The 13,580-nt window shown below is 41.5% G+C and overlaps 2 protein-coding genes across 2 annotated transcripts; one reads left to right on the top strand and one right to left on the bottom strand.

Moving 5' to 3' along the window:
• Positions 1-75: 75 nt before the first annotated feature.
• cops3 (COP9 signalosome subunit 3) lies at positions 76-8,659 on the bottom strand. Its single transcript, XM_060037112.1, has 12 exons — positions 8,466-8,659; positions 7,603-7,732; positions 6,625-6,737; positions 5,781-5,830; positions 5,178-5,270; positions 4,629-4,808; positions 4,113-4,253; positions 3,213-3,386; positions 2,031-2,117; positions 1,528-1,641; positions 1,347-1,427; positions 76-864 (listed from the first exon to the last, which is right to left on the bottom strand). Exons 1-12 carry the CDS (start codon positions 8,518-8,520, stop codon positions 811-813), a joined length of 1,272 nt encoding a protein of 423 aa, XP_059893095.1. The 5' UTR covers positions 8,521-8,659; the 3' UTR covers positions 76-810.
• A 251-nt stretch (positions 8,660-8,910) lies between these two features.
• Positions 8,911-13,348, top strand: LOC132446687 (5'(3')-deoxyribonucleotidase, mitochondrial-like). The gene is made up of 6 exons (XM_060037114.1): positions 8,911-9,066; positions 9,177-9,754; positions 9,999-10,099; positions 11,011-11,071; positions 11,245-11,359; positions 11,852-13,348. Exons 2-6 carry the CDS (start codon positions 9,470-9,472, stop codon positions 11,989-11,991), a joined length of 702 nt encoding a protein of 233 aa, XP_059893097.1. The 5' UTR covers positions 8,911-9,066; positions 9,177-9,469; the 3' UTR covers positions 11,992-13,348.
• Positions 13,349-13,580: the final 232 nt, after the last annotated feature.

Below are 13,580 nucleotides of genomic sequence, written 5' to 3'. Positions count from 1 at the left end.
CACCAATATTGGTAAATCAAATATGCCAATTGACCGTTAATAGCAGTTTTACAAAAGCATACAACTCTGAGGCAATTAGTTCAACAATTTATTATAAGAGATTCACAATCGCAAAGCTCAAGCTCTCAAATAACATGACAGTTGGGTAATTTCGTCGGTACAACTACACTTTAGGTAGTAACATCGGCGCAAAGGAATAAACTGTACAGTGGGCTGGCGACCTCTAGTGGAAACAACCTTAAGCATGCTTACTGTTGCGGCAGGGTGACCATTGACCACTTCGCTGAATTCCATTCCATTCCACGCCCGTGTGAACGCTGATATCATACATTTATACAGTGCTGATATCTCAAATCTGACCACGAAAAGGGATAACATGGGGAACAGTTGGATTAAACGATTGTATCTATGTAAGCCATGGAGTTATCGGCAAAACAAATTATGTAATGCCCTCTGGTATGGCCCTCATGCAGAAAACAAATCCCAAAACAGTGATTATTCACACTTTATACTTTTGAACAAATAAGTCCAGTTTTTATTGTTTGTGGTATATGTTAATGCAGCAGTGGCCTGAAACATTGATAAATAAAAACACTGACAAAGAAGTGTAATCTATTTTTCTTCGGGCAAGGACCTCGTATTATCCTGGAGACATTTTGAAGAAACACTAAACAAATCACCCCCATCATCATCACCAGTCCACACATTCGATATTCCTTGACCCATGTCCATACGCGATAGAATTATCCTCTTTTATTAAAAAAGCTGACTCATCCTGGAGAGGCCGTTCTAGGACCGCCGCGAGCCCCCTCAGGAGTAACTAGACGTTTTGCTTCCCACGTCGTCCTCCTGCGAACCCATGCTCTGGAAAGGGGACAAGCAGAGGTCTGGGGTTAGGGTCAGTTTGGGGGTTAGGGTCAGAGGTTAGGGGCTAGGGTTCAGCTCCATGTGCCGTCTTTGACTCCTTGGGTGGGTGTATTTCAACAGGTGGGCAGTTTGATAGGAAAAAAGGTGTGTATGGGTGACAGGACAGAAGATATAGGAAACTCTAGGGTGTTGGAATTTGTATGTTAGTCATTTTCCATTTTTTTCTAAACTGGGATTTGGTTAATGCTATACTGGTTTATGTTTGATATGAATGCTCCCTCCACCATGTATTCTTGTTTGAAGGTTATTTATTTTGTAACTTTTGTTAGAATTTGTTGTTGTCCTCATAGGATGCATTCGCTCTAAAACCCTAAAATGGTTAGGGTGGGTGGGTGGATGCGTGAATAGTTAGTATGAGAGGGGTGAATTTAGAACTAAAATCTTACAATAACAATGACGTTTACCAACTTTTTACCCACCTTTTGGACAAACTGTGGATTTACTGTGATTTCTTGATCCATCGACTTTAGCTTCTCATCCAGCTCTATGCACTTCAGCATCTGGGGAGGAAATAGCCATCATGTCTCGTTCCCAGCAGTGAAGTCATTTACATTAGATTACATTGATTTAAAAAGGGATGAGGAAATTGAGTCCCTTTACCTCTTGGTCGATTTTGTGAAGCATTGCCGGATTGTTATATTTTTCAGGGTTGTCGTGGAAGCAAACCATGCCATCCTTCTGGTTAATGCTGGCATAGATCTCCCCGTCTTCAATCTTCATGCAAAGGAACCCAAGGAAGACACATTGATTAGATACAACAAACAGTAGCTCTCTCAAGCTCCTGACAAACACAATTATTAGTGATGGGCAGTATTTTGGGATATTCTCCTATATGGTATAACATTTACTGTTCTACACTAGTAAACTATAGGAAGATAAATTATTTATCCCAGAAAGGAAATTCAAGAGAATATTCAAGTGTGGTAAACATAAGTAAGTACTACTAGTAGTAGACAGTACCCAACCTGATTTATATACTGTAAAAAGCATTGCTTGTGTAGTGTATGAAGAGTGTTTATGCCCTTCAGGTGTTATTGCAATAAAATTATGTCAATACGTACGAGATGTGTAGTAAATGTGTGTTACATAAGTGCTCTACTCACCATGTGCAAGACGTATTTCTCTGCCTCCTGGGGACCCGACAGCTGCACTCGACTCGCCATGTCTTGCAAGGACAGCGTCAGGAAGGTCTGCGGATACCAGATAGAAGAACCCCAAAGAATGTTGCTTATTTTTTTGGTTTCAAATTCACGAGTACATTAAGCAGAATGTAGCCAGGAGACCATCCTGCACACCTGACCTCAAATTCTCAGATTACTCGTTTCAGTCTTGAACTCTAGGCGCCCACAGAATAACAAAACATGTGACACCATCAAGGTGTGCTGCAGTGTTGTTTTCGTCAGGCAAGACGAAAACGAAAATGACGTCGTCAGACCCCTTTTTTTTTTTCCATGACGAAAATGAGACTAAGACGAACGTCACCAAAGCCATATAAAGACTAAAATGTGACGAAAAATGTAGACATTTTCGTCAGACGAGAACTAGACGAGACTAAATTGTTAGTGAGTGGACGAACAAAGTTTCAAAACATGCTTTTTTCCCGCCAACTATAATATGCGGAAAAGAAATGGAGAAATGGAGCCAGCTGCTTGTCCTAACAGTCACGGCCCCATCACACACTAAAAGCCTCGCTCGCACGCAGCTGCGCCTGCACGCACACGGCACACACGAGTGTGCCGTGTGCGACGAGTGCGACAGTCCGACGAGTTTTCGTCGGACTAAAACTAGACTAAAACCTTTTGAGTTTTCGTCAGACTAAAACTAGACTAAAACTTTCAAAGATAGAAATGACTAAAATGGGACTAAAACTAAGAAGCATTTCGTCAAAAAGACTAAGACTAAAACTAAATCTAAAATGCCTGCCAAAAACAACACTGGTGTGCTGTTCCGAAAGGCGAAAAGGTATTTTCCACCGAGAAACTCTTCTAGTACATACTTTGGTTCTTGTTCAATAGTTGAATGAATCAAGTCAATTTCTGCAATAACTGCACTTATGGCTGTGAGAGACGCCATTACTGTTTTGCCAGCGGCGGCCTGCCAGAGTCCCTGCCTGATTGGCCCCCGATTTCATCATTAGTTCTGGATATCGATGTAGACTGCTAGAGGTCCAGACCGATTCGTGTAGCGAAACACAAGTCAAGCTCACGTGGTCAGGATGGTCTCCAGGAGAGGACATATTTGGGCACAAAAGCAAAATCCCAGGTATTCAATAACAAGACAAACACCTTGGTAAGCCTCTGGATGTTCTTCTTGTAGACGGAGGAGAGGCACTGTTTGACCAAGCCTGTGTTGTTGTCTCTGGTGAACGTCTCGCCGTGTTTGCTGACCAGATTCCGCAGCTCTGCAGGGTTGTTGGTGGCGTAGACCTGGGCTAGCTCGTGGTACGCGTTGCTCAGAGGCTAGGACACAGAGGGCAGGGAGGCTTTAGTAGATCCACATGAATTAAAGCACATGTTGTCCACCTTTGATTGGTCAGGTTATTGGATTTCTTTTTTTCCCAGTATAATTTCATAACCTATTTTTGTTGATGTCCAATTTTGTTCTTGAGTAAGTCGTGATTTATGAACATGTATTCCTGTCTATATTGGAAATCCAACCCAACAACGTAAGGGATGAGAAAGATGGATTCTTAATCTGGCAAAAAAAAAAATTAACTGGCTGGCTACAAAGAAATTGAGAACACACCAATTGTGAACGTCCCAGGGGCGCCTTGGCTCCCAGCAGCCTCCATTGGGACTTATTATATTAAACACAACAAGACCTAGAATCAAACCTTCCGACCAGCGTCGTCTTTCTAGAACACAATAAAAAGCGGGTTTCTGTTCTGCAACCCGCTTTATATATTAAGGGCTGTGTCATAACTGAGTTGGACCAAGAGTGGATCTGAAACCCCCTTACTTACTCCAAACAGTACCTCCAAAACAGAGTGGAATTTCAGTCAACCAAGATTAGCTTCGGTTGACTAGAGCCCTTATATGTACACATGGTCACAATGACACAACATATAGTTTTATAAACATATATAAAACAACAACATCTAAATCATGCAATAACTGAAAAAACGAATCAATTAATAAATCTAAATGATGAATCCATCTATTCTTCGTCTTTCCATCAGTACACACCTTGATGAACCGGCCGACGATCTGAGAGGTGTATTTGGGGAGCTGCTGTACTTTCCCATGCAGGATGAGGGAGACCAGGATGTACTTCTTGTAAGCCTCCAGCATGATATGGCTGACAGCCATGGCGGGAGTGGTAATCGCCTGGGCGGGAGGTAGGGGAGAGTCGCAAAACGGATGAGACAAACACTACAAGGACATAATGTGTGTGCTAAAAGAAACAATTAGGGTCGTGGGAGTTACCGCAAATGATTTTGTGTCTGCAACTTCAAAAAGCCTTGTGTGGCTGGACCTAAACATTCTGTACATAATTAACACGCCATTGTTTTGCATGACTTTCTTTTAAGAGCAGAGTTGAAACTCTGCTTCTTTTGGTTTATATTCTTCTGCCACGGCTACGTAAGCAAAGTTGACTCTGTTGCAGCGTGCATTTGTTCCACCACAGTCTACAGAAACAACGTTTTGGGATAAAAGTTTACAGGCAGGTATATAGAGTGAACGTCCAAAAGAGATGGGTACCTGTTCATAAAAATACAGTGCTCTTTCAAAGTTTTTCAGCCCTGTGTAGATCATGCCACCGTAGTAGTAGTAACATAGAAAGTGCTTTGCGTCGTAGGCCCCGTTCTCCTTGCAGATGTCCATCATGTCCAGCTCCAGGAAGGGGAGCACAGGCTTGAAACACTTTGCCAACAAGCACAGCTTCAGAGAGACACATAGATAGGGAATATGTTAGCATTTTAATAGTCCAACATAACACACTTGAGATACATAGCATAAGTCTCAATGGCCGACGAGCTGAGATTTAGGTGAACATAGACTGAAATCATCAACATTTATTTATTTTCTCGCACACAAACACATCTCAGAGGTCCTTTAGCAGATCATAGAAACATTTGTGCCGTTTCGTTTGTGTAAGGACACAAAAATAGGCATCAAAAACAATTTCAGTTCTTCCAAGTAGGCCATTGAGAGGAAGGGCAATATAAACATAATAGGAGAAGAAAAATAGAGGACCAAAGCATAATAAAAAATATCATAGTGGCATTGAACACAGTGTTGTCAACGTACCTGGCACAGGTCAGCGTGGACGGAGGTAAGTTGGTTTGTGTTCATCTGCATTTTGTCTATTGCCTGTTTCAGGACTACCACGCCCCTCAGCGGCTGTGAGGAAGAGGAGGTCACAACTTGTTCTTAGAGAGGCTCCAAGTGATTGATGATGACTACAACATGCAGTCTACCAAGACTTGGGCAGTAGTCCACTTAGAAATGTGTGACAAGTTTTAAGGTAGAGGGAAGAGAAGGCGAAATGTCTGGCTGAAATAACCCTCCCTAGAGTAAAGCTGGAGGATTTCAACACAAACGTGTGACAATCTCCAGATTTCATAGTCTATAAAACGTCATACAGCCATCACTTGAGTCAGTCTGGAGCCTGACTATTTTAATGAAGCACAAATGTTCTTCTTTACCAACAACAACTTTAAAACAAATGCTACTATGTCAAACAAATTTGTTAGGTTGAATTATGTAGATTAACAAATACAACAGATGGCAAAAGGTATTGAATATTCATATATACAGTATGCAAGTATGTATGGAAAAGCTGTACATTATGTAAAGATATATTGGTTCTGTATCCACACATAGGCTCTCCATTAGTCCATGCAGGCTTACCTGTTTCCGTTCTACTAGGGCATTTGTTAACTGGTGGCAAAGACCAGCAACTGGAAGAGAAGAATCAAAGGGAGAATAAATCTAAGTAATTCAACATAACTGGCAACACCAGCAACTGAATAATGAGCTTTTTTTTTTATAATGAGCAACAACTTCCCAGAGAGATTCTACTGAAGTTAAAATAACCGTAGTTGCAAGGGTAACACAACATCAACACCAGCAAAGGAATTTCAGAAGCATTATTTGACCATGGTAACCTCTGGGGTCAGGTTAGGTGAGTGCTCCGTCTCAAACTGACTGACCTTATATTTGAACGAGGGGCAGGTATTAACCAGTATTAATTACAGTGAGTGACTCTGTGGATACATCTTAACAGGATTATGTTCATGAATCGATAATTACAGTACTGCTTCGCCACAAGATAGGGCTGTGGTAAAGATAGTTCCTTTTACAAGAGAAACATTCAATTTAGGGTTGGGAAATTGTTGTGGCATGGGGTCTCGATTCCCAGCCTAAAAAAGCTCTTGGTATGATCCTATTATGTCCTGAATCAAGTATGCTTCAAAAACACTTACGCAAGTGTTTTGAAGATCCTACATCGGTCTGCTGCGTGCAAAAATACCTAATAGTGACATTACGTAAATTGTACTCCTCTAAATTGACAGGAAAGGCTGTTGTGGTCTCCTAACTTTCATTCCAAATCAGCGCTTGTATAGCATCTAGCTGGACAATTGAGCTTTTACCTCAACGGTGACATATTCATAGTTCTGGGAACAGGTCTGGACATTGAATGCCAATTTTCCCCTATGAGTACGATCTAAGCTTTTATGGGTAGGTGACCTACAAGTGTCTGTTGCATATCTGACGTGCTCTCCATTGCAGGTACTGATGAAGAGCTGAACTTGGGAGAAGAGCGTCTCAAAATCAGGGATGTTTGGCATGGAGAACTTCACAAATCTACAGAAGCAAGTCAAGAAAACACAAACATTATAAAGGATGAAATGTCACTGGCCAGCATCCAAAAAGAAGGAAGAATGGTTAAAAGGCAAAAAGGGTACAAGTTATCTGCAAATAGACATCTATGTCACAAGATATACATTCCCATCAAATCAAACAAAATTTGGCTAAACACAACAGCTGTATTCACATGACACATTTAATAAATAAAATCTGAACAGGAGTCTACAACGGTTAACACTTCCTACCTCAAAGGAATTCCGAATTCATAGCGCACAGTAAATGGAGATTTAATTGGCTAGTTAACTGTGTCACTATTTGACATGGAAACACACCCTGGATTACAAACTAACCAAGAAAGCATAGCATGACGTTCAATTACTCTAAAACATATTTATACAAAATTATGAAATTCCAAAAATTAAACAGACTTAAATAAGTTGGATCCTGAAGAGACACAAAGCACAGACTCCGTCAAGAACAAAACACAACCCCTACTCTCTTTCCTGATGATCCATCATAGACATTGGAATTTAAGCATGCATTTATTACTTATATCCTATTGCTTTTCGAGACCAATCCCTGTTTGGGGGCGAAACGGAAGGATCCCCTAGCCTATCTGTAGCATGACAACATAATTTAAAACACATTGTACGGTTTTCATCTTTAAGTCTGCTTTAAGTTGATAGTGTGTATTTATGTTTTAATGTGACCATGTAGTAATGTGTGTAGCTTTTATTTATTTGAATGGGAGCTACGTCAAAGATTCCTGATCCATCCCCTATGTATCCAATACATCAAATAATTCCAAATGCGAAATGAATGCGAGCAAGTCAGACATTGATAAATGTATCTCTTAACTCACAGCACAGCCAGCACTCCCAGGGAGTGGTCCTGGATGTCCAAAGCCCCCAGTACCGTGTCCAGGTGGGACAGGTTCTTGGCCAGTAGCTCCCCGCTCTTGTTGATCAACTCGCATAGTTGAGTCATCTGGCCTAGAGGGCAAAATAAGGACAGTTTTGAATCAAAACAAGTCGTTGTCAAAGTACAAAGTTACTACGACGTGGTGCTTTTACTAAAATACATACTCTTCACTAGTATGATTACATTTGTAGAATCCCAATAACAGAATGTTCATTGTAGACCGTTCGAGCCCTTTTGCATTTAACGTCTAATAAGACTTTATTATCGAGAGCATTTTTTGTTTCACAAAAAATGTTTGAAACTTATCGATGAATAAATCCTGACAGAATAATTTTGTCACTGCCTTATACTGGCGGACTACCGTCATAAAATCGCACGGTCAGGGCTACTGTCAAGGCCTTGAACACATTAGCGAAACATCTAGGTTGACGAAAGAGACTTCAGTCCAATTATATCACTTGATCTGTCCTTTCAGCCAATCACGTCCGACCATGGCGGGACTACAAGTAGACAGTCCCTGGAAATATTTCTTACATCAATAACAAAAAGTGCAATTTTAAGCTATTATCAACTTAGCTGTGGGGTTTTAACGTATCTCGGGCGCGCAGGTACAAAAACGTATCAACTCGAGCTACTTTGGTTAAGTATTGTTGCATGGAAAGGTTATTTACAATATGTGTTTACATGATAAAGCAAAAGAAGGATCTGTCCAGCTATCGACAAGGCATTGGTTAGCATATGCGCGCTAGCTAGCTGAGAGTTAAGGCTGATATGGAAAACTCGTATCAGTTTAGTCCACTGTACCTTGAGCAGACAGCTGCCGCACATTGTTCACAAACTGCTCCAAAGCTGAAGCCATTATTTCATCAGTCCAAAATGGAGGTAATACGCACTGCTTTTCATTCAAATGTCAGAAATAACTCCGTCCGGACTGAGGCAGGGTGGCACACAGCCGCCACTGATGAATGATATATCGCGAGATTGTCGAAAGAGCACAAGATACAACGAGATTTACCAATCGATAGTAGGATTCTTAAAGAGAATATTTTATTTTGTGTGGTTCTCTACATTATCATAATCAATCCGAACACATTTCTAATAAAATCCATTGTAAAGAATACATATTATATGTTTGACATACAGCGTGCAAATGGGATATTTCCCAAGACGTAAATATAAATAAAACACACCGGAAGTGACGAAGGAGTGGTGGGATTCCAAAGATAGTGTACGACCAGTGTACGACCGAGATGATCAGCCTGCTCCGGATGTATTTTCAGACCCCGCGATGGTTGAGGTCTCGAAAGGGTCAATGATCTCGTTTAGCTACAACGTCTTCACTTCAACCGGATTGTACAATTTGTCCTTATGTGGAGTTCCCTTTATCCGGCTCTGGTTGTACTACGTAATACACTATCCAGTCGCATTGTATCACACGTGTACATGGTTAGTTAAATCTGAGCAAGGGACTTTGCATTAGAGTTATACAATTTTTCTTTTACTTTTTTTTCTTAGAAGCGAAGTCCATGCCCAATGTGAAATGGGGCAAAGCCTTCTTGACCTGCAGCTCAATAACCTGCTAGCCTCCCAGCGAACGGGGGGACCACAACAGCCCTACGTCCAGAAAGCAGTATTGGTACTAGACTGTGTGGAATGCCACCACAAATAATAACGCAATCCAGACATTTTGTTCATCTTGCACCACAATTGTGGTGCAATACTGTTTTGCATCCAGCCTTGCATCCCAGTCAGAGGGTTTACTGGTTTGGTAAATTGCTAGATACCGAACGAGAAAACTGTGCACAACAATGCCAGCTCTTCTCACTGTGCAGCGGATAGCGCTTGGCAGGCGGACGCTGTCACTCCTTAGCAATAATCCGTTCAAGTGGATTTCCGCAAACATGTCGTCGAGCTCATCTGGTGGTAAGAGACTGCGCGTTCTTGTTGACATGGACGGGGTGTTGGCGGACTTCGAGGGGGGCTTCCTGAAGAAGTACCGCGCCAAGTACCCCGACGAGCCCTACATCACGTTAGAGGACCGACGGGGCTTTTGGGTTTCGTCGCAATACGGACAACTGAGGAGTGACCTGTGTGTAAGTCACCATGACAGCCCCTTACCGGTTAAACCTAAATACCATTGGATATGTCGTAAATTGGCTTGGGGAAAGCTTTTTGTAATGTCAATAAGTATTGTGTCAAATGTTAGTCCACGCGATCAAATGCATTATTAATAGGCCTGCTTACAATATTTATACTCATGTATGTATTCGAGCACATCCGGTTACTTCCTCTGAGGGTCCATAGTACACTTGTGGTTGATAAGAATGTGTTTTATAGGAGAAGGCCATTAGTATCTGGGAGTCCAAGGACTTCTTCATAGAGCTGGACCCGCTGCCTGGTGGGCTGGGGGCTGTCAAGGAGATGGCCAAGATGGAGAAGTAGGTCATGCGCAGCCTATATATGTACAGTATTATAGTCATTATTATGTTCAGACTTTCCTCCAAAGCAACATGCACACAATGTTGTAGATGCATGCTATAAATAGGCAGTATAGGAGCTGGGCTGCTTGCCTAAATAGTTGCCAATACAGTTGAGTAGACTGTGGACATTGGGGTTTGAACCAAGAGCTTGGATTCAACACCCTAGAAGGTAACATCCAAGTGAACATGTCGTAAAAGATTGGCTTTACCTATATGTCTAACGAAGTTATTCAAAATGTGAACATAAATGTTAATATTACAAAGTAAGTAAAAGCAGTTTGCATATAGTTTTAGTTTTCTTTGTGTGGGGATGGTATCCGGTCAGGCTTGGGGGGAATGGTCATTCTTAAGATAGGGACAAGGGGGGGGGGGGGGGAAACAGCCCCTGTAGGGCAGGACTGCTGGAGACCCATGTGGCCTTTGACACTGCTATGCATTTCACCTTGTAAATCGCCTATACAGTCTATGACCCCTCCCTACCGACACATAGATTGTTGCTCTCTGACCCCGTGACGTTTTACTCAAAACAAGCCAGACTTGTTTTGCCTCCTTTTATTTTTGTGTTGATATATTCTTAAAGCACTTTTCCGTGCCAGGAGGTCCTCATGATGACCTCAAATTAGGTTGCTATAGCTTTCTATCTATATAGGCTTTGATATTTATTAAAGAATTATATATCCTTATCCTATCAATAATAGTATACACCTTAGACACATTTATTTGTCAAATTCCGGCAGGAATCTTTTAGGATGGTCTCTATGAAGGAAATTACACTGCTGACATTGTTGTCAACAACAATAATGATAATACTTTTAATAATATATTTAATTTTAATAACGAATCTTGTTTGCTCCCATTTTTCTCCCCAGCACAGATGTCTTTCTATGCACCAGTCCCATTAAACATTACCATCACTGCCCATACGAGAAGGTAAGCTCTAAGAATAATGTCACTAAAGTTTCAATACCTACAACCCTTAAAATATATCTAATTTATAGGTTGTTGAGTAGCTAGGTAGGTTACTGCTGTAGCAAATTATTTAGAAAAAAACATACATACATAAACATATAAATGTGGTGTGTGTCCCCGTCCGTCCCATCCAGTACGCGTGGGTGGAGAGGCATTTAGGCCCAGACTTTCTGGAGCATGTCATCCTTACCACAGACAAAACTGTTGTGGCCGCAGATCTGCTGATCGACGACAGGCCAGACATCGTTGGTGAGTGTGTATATTGTCAATACGCATGTTCATTTTTGCATTTACATTTCTACCACTCTTGGCTAGCGAGTTTATTGAGGTTGACCGTACATCTTAATTTCTTTGTATTTGTGCCACGTCGGTTGTTTTAATGTCAATTTCAAATGCTCTTACACACCTTGATTACATTTCTGCTTTAATTGTACAATGTAAAGTTTTGTTTGTTTTTGAGCTGGTTTGCTGGGGGGGGGGGGGGGGGTCTGTCGGGGATCGGTCGTTGGGCTGCGATACTTTTCTTCCCACCCCATTTGGGTTGGAAACTAAGGTCTGGCAGGGAGGAGGATGAGAACAGGATGAAGCTGAATGCACAAATGGATCATCTCCTCATGAGTCGCGGGCGGGTAAAGACAGATGTTTGGCAGGGAGGGTGATTCATAGCAGGACAAAGGTGAGCCATATTTACAGTCTGGCTATTAATACACTCCTCAAAAAATGCCTTCCTGCTCCCAACAGGTGTGGAGACGGGGCCGGTGTGGGAACACGTCCTGTTCACCGCCTGCCACAACAAGCACCACGCCCTGAGCCCCGACCAGCGCCGCCTCCTCTCCTGGGCGGACGACTGGAGGGCAATCCTGGACAGCAAGAGGCAGTGAGGAGGTAGCACCAGTACTAGTAGCTCACCCTAACCCTTTCCTGGACAGCAAGAGGCAGTGAGGGGCCAGCACCAGTGCTAGAAGTTAACCCTAACCCTATCCCAGACAGCAAGAGGCAGTGAACAATAGCGCCAGTACTAGTTGCCACCAGTCGTGCACTCATGATTACTTCCTGTTTACTGTTGCATCATAACAACAAATTGTAGGTCAGGTTAATAATAATGTGGAATGACACGAGATCGCCGTTGTTGTTCTCCACCACTACATTTCAATCATCCACCACAAGGTGAAGCAAAAACAATGAAGGAAAGATTGATGTGATGGCAATACAATACTTAAACCGGCATGGTCAAAAGTGTTTCAATGCAAGGGTCAAATTGTCAGAATGTATTTTACTTATTTTAATCCGTTTGCCATACAAAACAAAAAAATATTTAATATCCCAGCACTCACTCATACACATTTACACTCTAGCATCGCATATTTTACATGAGTAAATAGTAAACAGAGGTTTGGACAGAATTATGGACATAACCATATGTATGTACGTACATATGTGTCTCCTTTTAATATGATGAACCTACCTTCTGGGACTAGCCTAATATGTTTGTGGCAAGGTTATCAACTCAAATTGCTTCTTTCAGTATCACAGTTTTGTGTGTGCACTCAACTTTTTATCTTCTTTTATTATTGGTTTTGAAATATGAAATATGAATCTTTGCGAATGGACCTATAATGCATGTCGGCACCTTTTTAATGTGTTTTGATTTTAATGTAAATCGTTCAAACCGTATTTTTCAGGGGCATATTTTCAGGGTCACATACTGTATTTGTTCAGCTAAACTGATAGCATATGCTAGGCCCTGGTATTTATTTTGTTTCACTTGGTTCTGTAAAGAGTAAAAGCTGTGCTCTATTTTACAACAATGCTCCTCGTTACCGTCATAATCTGTTTTCCATTCAATCCTCTTGGTTTTCCTCTTGCGATCTAGTTATCGCACGTCACACTGTAATGTGCATCAAAGCAGGGTTAGGGTTACTTACACCATACCATTTAGGAAACAAACGCCCGTTGGTGTGTGTGTAGTTCCATGTGATTTGTTTCCGTAGTTGTTTGAAGGTTCCCGTGCGGCTGAACCAGGGCCTTCTTGCATCAACCACAGGGGTCACTGCTGCCTATTGTGTTTTACCTTTAATTTTTATTTTACATACAATGAATGTCTCCTGCTTTCTGGTGCTAAGAACAACCAAATGTGCAATATCCTTCCCTGTGACACACAGTGAGAGCTTCTTGATGTTTGGGTAAGACCATCACAACCATGCAAACAGGTCAATAAAGTGGTCTTCATTCATTCAACTTCTGTTCTTTGTTTTTTTGTATGCAATTCTAGAGTTAGACTTTTTCTGAAATATCAAACAATGCAACTTGGTTAGTTGTAACTGCAACTAACCCACAAGTTCATAAACAATTGTTTATCAAGGGTATTCATGTGGGGGTCTCTGTTGCTTTTCTTTAAGCAGTTAAAACTATTCTATTCAAAAAAGACTATTAATCCCCAGAAGGGAAACTGGAAGCCTTTACATACAAA

The sequence above is a fragment of the Gadus macrocephalus genome, chromosome 18 (assembly GCF_031168955.1).
Source record: "Gadus macrocephalus chromosome 18, ASM3116895v1".
Classification (NCBI taxonomy): Eukaryota; Metazoa; Chordata; class Actinopteri; order Gadiformes; family Gadidae; genus Gadus; species Gadus macrocephalus.
Note: the sequence above shows the minus strand (reverse complement) of the source record. Positions and strands in the feature narration are given on the sequence as shown.

Excerpts from the sequence above, each read along its gene's own strand:
- cops3 (XM_060037112.1), bottom strand. The coding sequence starts at position 8,520 with ATGGCTTCAGCTTTGGAGCAGTTTGTGAACAATGTGCGGCAGCTGTCT. Across the intron at positions 6,738-7,602 it reads CTGGGAGTGCTGGCTGTGCT|ATTTGTGAAGTTCTCCATGC; the intron begins GTGAGTTAAGAG and ends TTGCTTCTGTAG. Across the intron at positions 1,428-1,527 it reads TTCACAAAATCGACCAAGAG|ATGCTGAAGTGCATAGAGCT; the intron begins GTAAAGGGACTC and ends TTTCCTCCCCAG.
- LOC132446687 (XM_060037114.1), top strand. The coding sequence starts at position 9,470 with ATGCCAGCTCTTCTCACTGTGCAGCGGATAGCGCTTGGCAGGCGGACG. Across the intron at positions 11,072-11,244 it reads ATCACTGCCCATACGAGAAG|TACGCGTGGGTGGAGAGGCA; the intron begins GTAAGCTCTAAG and ends CGTCCCATCCAG. Across the intron at positions 11,360-11,851 it reads CGACAGGCCAGACATCGTTG|GTGTGGAGACGGGGCCGGTG; the intron begins GTGAGTGTGTAT and ends TGCTCCCAACAG.